General features: G+C 36.9%; 1 protein-coding gene across 1 annotated transcript; it reads left to right on the top strand.

Annotated features, from left to right (window-relative positions):
• Positions 1 to 5,103: 5,103 nt before the first annotated feature.
• On the top strand, positions 5,104 to 8,821 carry LOC122312451 (PHD finger protein MALE STERILITY 1). Its single transcript, XM_043127060.1, has 3 exons — positions 5,104 to 5,398; positions 5,788 to 6,076; positions 7,441 to 8,821. Exons 1-3 carry the CDS (start codon positions 5,104 to 5,106, stop codon positions 8,819 to 8,821), a joined length of 1,965 nt encoding a protein of 654 aa, XP_042982994.1.
• Positions 8,822 to 10,148: the final 1,327 nt, after the last annotated feature.

Raw genomic sequence — 10,148 nt, 5'->3', positions numbered from 1 at the left:
TTATGACTCGCAGAGATCTTGGAGAGCAACTATGGAGTTGTGGTTTAGGCGTGCTACTCATTCGACTCAAAAAGGTACTATGCGTGCTCTTATTCCTATTATTGTAACTTGGTCCCTTTGGGTGTGGAGGTGTAAGGCACGTATGGAAGGTAAACACGTTGCTGTGAGCTCTCTCTGGGGTTCAATTAAGGCAACCATTGCATGGGTGGATGTCAGGTTACGTGCTAGTAAGAAGATAAGTGATGGAGATGAAAGAGTGTTAAATTTTTTCTCTATTCCAGTTAAACATGTGAAGAGGAAAAACTTTCTATTGGTGAAATAGATGAAACCAAGTCCGGGTTGGTTTAAATTAAATGTGGATGTGAGTTCTTTGGGAAATTCAGGTCGTATGGGTGCAGGGGCATTATTAGAGATGAGAAGGGGAATCTTATTTGGGCTTTTGCGAAGGAGTTGGGATATGGCTCTAATAATGAAGCTGAGCTCATTGCTCTTTGTTATGGTCTTCAGTATTGTCAGGACTTAAATATTGGAAGAGTGGAGATTGAATTAGATTCGCTGTTAGTGGTTCACTGGTTGCAAAAAGGGCATTGTGGTATATGGTATCTTGAAGATTATTGGGAAAAGATACAAGTTATGGTTGCAACCTTGGAGGTCAAGATCCAACATATATACAGAGAAGGCAATGCAGGAGCAGATTTCTTGGCCTGTTTGGCATCTGATCAGAAGAATGGTACATGGAGTTCATACAATGATGTGCCTCACTTGCTTAAAGGGATTTTGAAAGTGGATAAAATTGGTCTTCAGGCTATTTGGTTATAGGTTTGTTTTTTGGTGGTTTGTTTGTTTTTTATGCAGGTTGATTTTTTTGTTTTTTTGTTGTCTTGTGTTTTGGTTTGTTGGTTTTGTTTGGGTTTTTTTAGCACTTGGTTTGGGCTAGTTTATAGTGGTTTATTGTATGCCCCTAAGTGTCTTTTTGTTACCACGGTATTCTTCTGCCACAAGTGAGAGTTTTTTAACTTGGGACAAGGTTGCTATGTGGGTGGCTACTGGCTCTTTAGAAAGGAAAAAAAAAATTCTACCCTTTTTTATCAACATTCCCTGCTTTAACTAGAAGCCCTTGGGTGGATTGGAGTCGCTGGAAATTCTGGTAATTAAATCTACCATTTCCACTGAGTCCTTATGACTAGCTTTTAAATCCTCAACCCATTCAGGGTTAGGGAAGGTATCATGGCCAATACCACCTCCATACTATCCTATTCATCCACCTTCCGAGACAAGGCATCAGCTATCTTGTTTTTCCTTACCCTTCTTGTAAGAAATAGTGAAATCATAGCCAAATAATTTGGTTAGCCACTTTTGTTGAGTAACCATGCCCACTCTTTGCTCCAAAAGATACTTTAAGGTCGGCTGGTCAGTCTTAATAACAAAGGACTGGCCTAGTAAATAAGGCTGCATTTTTAAACTGTTGTAATCATAGCAAAAAATTCATTCTCATTCATGGATAACAACAGGGGCTTGCCCTTTAAAGCTTTACTCATGAAGGCAATGGACTGATTGAATTGCATTAAAACAGCCCCTACCCCCTGCCACTCGCATCACAGTCTATAGTAAAGGGGTGTGAAAAATCTAGTAGCCTTAGGACTGGGGGTTCTAAAACAGCCTGTTTCAGCTCTAAAAAAGCCTTGCTCGCATCTTTGGTCCACGGAAAAGCATTCTTTTTAAGCAGCTGGGTAAGTGGCGCTACAATTAACCCATAATGCTAGATGAACTTATGGTAAGCATTCTTTTTAAGCAGCTGGGTAAGCATTCTTTTTAAGCATTTTGCTGCTGCCTGGAGCATGAATTTTCTGCCATCAGGATGAAGGCTCTAGATACCAAATGTTAGGATCTCGTTGGTAAAGAAAGTGTTTGGATGTAGCAGATGAGAAAAGATGTTGAGACTCAAGAGTAATCAACGAAATAAAATGGATAAAAAAGGATGAAGTTCATTCGTTCAAAAAGTAACCATGGGTCTGTTCAAGGCAACCCAACCTCCCTTAATGGCCTAGTGTATTCTGAATTCTCTGCGCACTATTACTTTGTCTTCATCCCTATATGGTACTGCTAGTGTAATGGAAATTGTCTTACATGAAATGAGAAAAGTAAAATGACAGTAAATGACAGGAATAACATATAGATAGGAAAAAGGGGGACGTTGCGAAATGAAACGCAGCGTTGCAGCATGCTTCCAGGTAATGAGGTCTCCAGTTCCATATGCTGCGCTTGGTTTAATTAGTCCCTCATCAAATGACGTCGTTGCTTATTTGCCCTTGATCTTCACTTTAGTTCACTTCAGTCCCCAGTCTCCTCCGTTTCTTCATGCCTTCTCCTTCCAGATCACATAGGGTCCCTCGCCTCTCTTCCCATTCGTTGACGTCCCTAAAAAAGAGGCAGCAGTGCAACTGACTTGCGTTTGGACGTGGGAGGCTGCAGCACTCCACGAAGTGCATTGATGGCTGTAAGGAAAAATGGGGGCTTGAATGCATGGAGTTGGCTATCTAAAGCATCAACACCACGAACGTGCCACTAGTCATTATGGGATGGCCTCGCTAGCGGCAGCGGAGTGGAGGTCTCGGTTTGACGTTCTAAGATGAGGAGGATGATGAGCGGCAACCTAGCAAGGGTTGAGGATGGCTGCAAGGAGGTTTGCAGTGGTGCAATGGCAGTGGAAATAGGATGGAGGAGACCGTGGGGCTGCTTGGCAAAAGGGCTATCAACTGGGGGTTAACGTGAAACGTGTATTTAAATAAGGAACGCTAAAAACCCTAGAGCAGAAAAAGAAGAGGAGACGTGCAAGAGGAGAATCCTATGGAAAGAGAGTAAAAGACTCTATGCCATTTGCAAAGTGAAATCATATCAATATAAAGTATTTGCTGAAAACCCTAGCAAGAAACAAGCATGCAAGCAGAGGAGTTTGGGATGTGATGAAGTCGTGCATGCAGTTCTGGAAAACAGACGTGCAACGTGATCAAACCGTGTGTGAAGGGATGTCTAGGATGGTTGGCTTGGGCTTCCTCTCCTAACTTCTTGGGCCCCGACAAATCCTTAAAAAAAAAAACATATTGTTATAATACCTAGGATTTTGTCCAACCCAAAAAATATATATAAAATCAATTTAATTAAATAGGCAAGCTAAAAGAAATATTCGCAATCTCGAGTGAGCTTTTCATGCCTAAAACCCCCCTTTTTTCGGAAAGCAGGCTTGGCTGGGCCTAGGTTTTACAGTTAATTTAGAAAGTGATGATATTTTAGGGTTAAGTGAATTTTAGATTTTTAGGAAAAATAAGTTATTTTAGTGTTCTGGGCTTAAATGTCAAAATACATGTTTAATTAGATATTTAAGTAAGTTACATGTTTATTTTATAGGTGACGATTGAGATTCGTTCGACACTATTATAGAAAATTTTAGAAAAGTTCAAAAATTTAGATAAGCAGGATTCCTATACTAAACTTTATATAAAAAGAAAATGAACTAAAGTTATTTTATAAAAAGAGAAAGTGTTTATGACTGACATGAGCAATATTTTGGTATGCTGTTTCTAAACTGTATAAAAGAGCAAACGTGAAATCTAGAATTTTTGTACATGTTATATGAAGATGCTCTGAATCTCTTTGATTATGTAAAAATTATATGAATCTGTTCAGGACTCTGTTTTGATATGATGAGGCATCTGAAAAACCTTTGGCATGAGATTTTGATTTTGATTCTGGTTCTAGTTCGATGATTCTGATTCTGTTATATGGTTGGTACCAATATCTTTGATCTGAGTGCACCCACTTTGGAAACAAAGTGATTGTTTTGTATGGTCTTTTTTGTGTGCACACTCGTAATTCTGAGAATGAATAAGGGAAATATTCACATTTTGATACTATCTGGTTTGGTCAATAGGAATAGCACAATCTTACCACAGAGATTAAACATGGTCTCTGATATGATATGATAAGATGATGGCATTCAATCATGCTATGCCAAAGTTTTTTTTAATATAAACATTTGAATTGTCGCTCGGATATTCTAGCAACACATGTTTAGAGATCTGCATATTGAAATTGAAATGTTTTGTTTCTGCATTTTGAACTCTCTAAAAAGACTCATGTTTACATACTAATATATGCTTTCTGTTTACTGAATTGTTGATAACTCACATCTTATCTCCACAATATTTTTATATGACTTGGATGTTTCAACTAATGATCAAGAATAGGCAGCATGGGTAAGGCCATTTGAGCATAGTGGAATAAGTTCAAAGAGGGTACCTTGATTTAGGGAGAGTTTTATGCAGTAGTTTTATTTGGTTTTGTTGATAGTATTTTTTAAAGTTGACAGTTGTTTTGAGACTCCATGGTATCTTAGAGTAATTATATTGAAGTTGTTGGTTCATAACAATAATTTTTATGTTTTACAGCTAGAGAATACAAATTATAGTGGGAGCATATATTACGATTAATTTCACAAAGTTGAATGCAGTCCCTAGCTTAACATATTCTCATTAATTGATCATTATTATAAAGTTTGGAAATATATTTAACATTTTAAGACTGCCACTGCTAATTGTAAAAATGAAATGTACTCGCTAGAACAACAGTAAAAAAAAAAAAAGTTTTATTGAAACATTTCACAAAGGGTAGTTGGCCAAGAAATGTAGCGTTAATATGATCTGTTTCCTGAGGACAAACAAAATCAACATTCTCCCACTGACCATAGAAATTGCCGGAGAAAAAAGGCATTCTAATAGTGGGATAGTTGCATCATGGAATGCATGGTACCTCTAATTTACACCAAGATGCCATCCATGGCATTGTTTGCCGCGATAGATTTGCAACGGAGCTATTTTAGAAACAAATCATGCAGACAGCGAGCCGTAGAAGCGGATGGGGGCTCTTTTGGGTCTCCTCCAATTTTATTTCCGAGGCGCCATGCGTGTGACCATCAACTATATGTAAAAGGCTGTTTTAGTTGCTTAGCATGCTTGAACTTCACCATTATCTTAATTGCTTCATGCTTCCCTTATAACTCTCTAGAATTATCTTTCCTTCGCATTCTTATCTTTTGTCGGCATCAAGATGTCGCACCTGGACCTGATTGGCAGCAAGAAAAGAAAGAGAGGAGAGAGGGTTTTCAGATTCAAGAGCTTTGGAGAGTCGGGTTATCCGGTTGAGTTTATAGGGCCGTTCAGGGAAACTGTTAAAGCCCTCCTTGAATTTGGGCATTTGGAGACTAACTCCAGCAGGGAAATTCCAAGTTGGTCATTTCAGCTTGAATTCCATCGCCACCATCCCGTCCAAATCCTTCTATTTGTTGTTGAAGAACCGGTTGAAGCATCCCTCAATCGTCACTGCAATCAATGTCAATACGTAGGTAAAGTACTTCTCATTCGATTCACGTTCATTTTTATATATTATAGTTCTAAAAAATTCAAAACGGCAACACTTTCTTTTATACTAGCTAATACGATCGAGATTATTTATTTTAGAGATATAATATATATAAATAATTAAGTTTATATTTTGTTCAACAGTTTAAACTTATTGGACAAGTGGTTTTACATGATTTTAGCAAAGCATAAATCCCGAAATCTAATTCTAACTCTACACTTGAATATTTTACATGTTGAGTTCACTCATTAAAAAAAATTGGGTTCAAATGTAAGGGAGATCGTCTTCAATAGACAAATTTGCAAATAGATCATTTTTATCCACGTTTAATCTAACTCCCATGGTACATAATTTGGTTTTATAATATCTCAGGCTGGGGGCACCATATGATTTGCAACAAGAAGTATCACTTTTTGTTGCCTAGCAAGGACACAGTGGCTGCATACTTGAACTGCGAAGGTAACTCTAATAACAACAGGGCAGGCTCGGGCAATGGTAAGTCAAATTTATTGGAATTACAGGGCCATATCATGCATGGTGTCTTTCACTCTAACGGGTTCGGACATTTGCTGTCTGTTAATGGTGTTGAAATGGGTTCGGACTTGGCTGGACACCACATCATGGAATTCTGGGATCGTTTATGCACTGGGTTGCGAGCAAGGTTAGTTTTCTTAAATAATATGTTTTACGTAATTTCTGTTAAACATATTGAGGTACACATGCAAAACAATAAAAAGATGTTATAGTACTCTTACGAGGAGATACTTAGTATGATTCTTTCTAAGAAACTCTGGTCATGGCTTCCGTGGTGGGTCGAGGGTAATTATCATATTACGGTAACAGAAATGATAATTTGCCGCTCCAATGTTACCAATCCAAATGATGCTCATCAATTTAATTTTTTTTTAAATTTTATTTTACTTAATTATTAAAAAATTGACTTTTAGTTTATTAATTTATTTTAAAAAAAAATATATTAAAATATATAGAAAGAAAAAAAAATATAAAAATAAAAACTCAAAATTATACTAAGCAGCACGGCAATTATAGTCGGCGGTAGCCTAGCATACTCATTTCCTTAATAAATAAGGGAGATCTCAAAGTGCTTTAAGGGGCAAATCATAATGAAAGTTTGATTTAACGGATGAGTTGTCATATAGATGTGTAATTATAAACAAAAGTGATAGGGTGATCACCACAAATTTTTTTAATTTTTTATTTAATAATTAAGAAAATATTTTTAATAATATAATTTTTTTTAAAAAAATATTTAAGAATATGAAAAATTGAATAAAAAAAGAAAAATAAACAAAAATAAACCTTTTTATTCTTATAAATATCTCGTGCTACTTCCTTATAATTTGATGTTGATTTTTGTTAAGGCTATTTCTGTCTTTATATATTTATGTTAAAATTAATGGTTCTTCGTGTTACAAAAAGGGTCAAAGTTGTGATTGTGAATGACGATCGAGTGGTAGTTGGTCAGGAAACCGAGAATGATATTTTTTATAGGGAAAAAAGGAGGTCCAGATTGTCGTCTGTTTTAAGTAGTCGTTGTTCTCGGCTTTTTCTGGGTGATTGGGCCTTCCTTTACTGGCCTCAATAGAGGGGAATAAGAAGGAGAGAAGTAGAACCAAGGTTAAGAGCAGATGTCGCCAACGTCGATTTCAATACTTCTTATATTAGCCAGCAAACATTTTGGTTATTTTTAAAATATTAGAGAAAAAAAGCCCAAAAGAAAAAGAAAAAACTAAAACTAAAATTAAAAAGTAGGATCCATGTTTCTGGCTACATTCTTGCCAATTGGGTGTTTAGCTGAACTAATACCACTTGGATTTGCAACATCCTCGGATCATGGTCACTAGAATACTAACACGAGCTAAGTTCCCGATAACTTGGCTCAACCACTTTAGCTATGATCAATTGTTTTTTGCTTTTTATCCAGCACCCTCTGTTGTCATTTGGTCAGGCTCTAGGATTAAAAGAAAAGATTGATTTTGAAGTTTTTTCGATCTTATTTGGTAGGAAAGTGAGTTTGAATGACAATTCACAGAAGAGAGGCATGGAATTAAGGCTGCTACACGGACTAGGATACGGGGAGCCATGGTTCGGCCGGTGGGGATACGAATTCGCGCGTGGAACCTTTTGCGTTACTCGATCAATGTACCAAAAAGCAATAGAAGCAATACAAGGCATGCCCTTGTACCTATTAATCCACCACCTTGGCACTTCCAACCATGAAATTCCCGTTATCTTCTCAAGATATCAAGCATTATCAGATCATTCCTTAGTCACCCTTGGCGACCTATTCAATTTCATGTTAGAGCTCAAGTCTCGTCTTCCCACCGAAAACTCGATCGATACCTATAACTCGGGAATCACGGCAGAAACCAACTGTAGATGGTCGCCGAAGAGGGTTGAAATGGCTACTCGAGTGATAGTTGAAGCATTGAAGAGGGCCGAGTTTAGGTGGGTTTCAAGGCAAGAAGTTAGGGATGCTGCTCGTGCCTATATTGGTGACACCGGTTTGCTAGATTTTGTGTTAAAATCATTGGGAAACCATATTGTTGGAAATTACCTGGTTCGTCGCAGCTTAAATCCAGTGACAAAAGTTCTTGAGTATTGTTTAGAAGACATCTCAAATGTGTTACCAAATCAAGAGGGTTCGTTCATGACTAATCAGAGAGTTAAGGAACGGTACAAGATCAGTAGCCTACAATTAATGAAAGACATATTCTACCTGTACAAGTGCATTCTCAAAGACCGAAAGCCAGCGCTGGGGGCAGGGATTTTTTCAGCTATATCGGTGGCTTCCAGGATAATTCTCGACTCGAAATACCTCATAAAGGAATACAGTGGAGACCTTCCTTTCAAAGTTGAACTGGGGTTCGAAGGAAAATTAAATATTTACTGCACGGTTTTGTTGAGGAGCAACAAAGAGGTACAGGCTGAAGGTACAGAGAAAGCAATGCCGCCATACGAGTGTGTCACGCTGAAAAACATTGCCACCATTGATGAACTAAAGCAAGAGGTGCAGAGGAACTTCCGGGAAATGTATTGGGGATTGAGGAGCTTAGTTGTGGAATCAGTGTTGAATTTGAATGCGAATGGAACAGATTTGGTTTTTGGGTTAGTTGAAGTTGGCCGTAAACTTGTGTTTCAGGGCAGCACCAAAGAGCAGGGAATCATGAATGGACAAATATATGAATGTGGTCTGAATAGCCATGTTGTGGATTGCCCTTGCGGAGCAAAAGACGAGGATGGAGAACGAATGGTTTCCTGCGATATCTGCGAAGTTTGGCAGCACACCCGATGTGTTCGGATTCCAAATACTGTTGAAATTCCACACATATTTTTATGCAACCGATGCGAGCAGGAAATCGTACTATTACCTTCTCTACCTTAGAAATAGTACGAAGATTCATTCCTTGACAGTGGTTTTGTAATTGTTATGTAGTTGTAAATTTGAGAGTCGATGTCGATGCAAATTAATAGATGGCATCGAGTTCCATCGCTGGCGTATATTGTTCACATCCAGCTAATTAACTGACGCGACTTTTCCTAAGAGTGCGCGTATAAGCGCAGTGTTTGGATTCTACGAAAACTCTTTATTGTGTTATTGAGAGAGAGAGAGAGAGAGAGAGAGAGGATATGATCAATCTCATTAGTTTGTTAATTTGCCAAGAAATATGTAAAATAATAAAAATTAAAAAATGAATACTCATTAATATACAAATTGATCAACTGATTTTTAGAACATATTTCTAACAAATATTGACCACGTACAAAATGAACACTAGTTTTCTTACAAGAACTAATTTCTTAATGGTTGGTAAATACTAGACCCGACTTACAATTATCAATCGCATTTGTATTTTTATCTTTACAAGAGAGCATTGATTTCCAACATAATTAATAGTCCAATACTTTCATGAACTCAATAATATTATCGACAAATTGATCGTTCAAGATCATTTTCTTTGATATATCAAAAAGGCCTCATGTCAATTAATGTAATATAAGTAGCAGTCATTCCAATTAGTGAATGTAAATAAAAGTTAGATTATATTTGCTTTGGTCTAATTCAAGATATTATCAGTATCATCATTGCGACACCCCTAAATTTCGCTTAGGATTCGACCGAGCTTGAATGGTTAAGACATGCAACATAAGAGTTCATACCCCTGCTCATGATAGTTAAGAATTTAACGCACCTAATATTTCTTAATATGCAATAAATACAACAAATAATTTTTATTTTTTTTTAGCAATACACAATACACTTGAATACTAATCCCAAAACATAAACATTTTCCATTAATATTCACATAAACAAAAGTCATAACATTATGCAAAACACGGCATGTTTGCTTACTTATGATAGATTTATACATGATGTATTATCTCATGGAGTTACCATGATGTCTTGTCTCATGGGGTTGCCATGATGTCTTGTCTCATCTGGTTTCCATGATGTCTTGTCTCGTAAGGTTACCATGATGTAAACTCGACTCTTCATGCTTGACTTAAAAATATTTCATAACATACTTGCATGCTTCATGACATGATGGTCGTGACATCTGACAAATAATCATAATTGATATACATAGAAATATGGCACAGCATAAAATAATTCAATATAATAAGCATAATTAAAACATGAATTCAATTAAAACATGGATTCCATTTCAGTTCATTCATTACTATTGCAATGGAAATTTTCTTCAACGGCT

The sequence above is a fragment of the Carya illinoinensis genome, chromosome 6 (genome assembly GCF_018687715.1).
Source record: "Carya illinoinensis cultivar Pawnee chromosome 6, C.illinoinensisPawnee_v1, whole genome shotgun sequence".
Classification (NCBI taxonomy): Eukaryota; Viridiplantae; Streptophyta; class Magnoliopsida; order Fagales; family Juglandaceae; genus Carya; species Carya illinoinensis.
This window is presented reverse-complemented; position numbering and strand designations above follow the sequence as displayed.

What these genes read in the sequence shown, in the direction of transcription:
- LOC122312451 (XM_043127060.1), top strand. Translation starts at nt 5,104, where the DNA reads ATGTCGCACCTGGACCTGATTGGCAGCAAGAAAAGAAAGAGAGGAGAG. An exon ending in CAATCAATGTCAATACGTAG is followed by an intron (nt 5,399 to 5,787) that starts GTAAAGTACTTC and finishes ATAATATCTCAG; the next exon opens with GCTGGGGGCACCATATGATT. An exon ending in TGCACTGGGTTGCGAGCAAG is followed by an intron (nt 6,077 to 7,440) that starts GTTAGTTTTCTT and finishes CTTATTTGGTAG; the next exon opens with GAAAGTGAGTTTGAATGACA.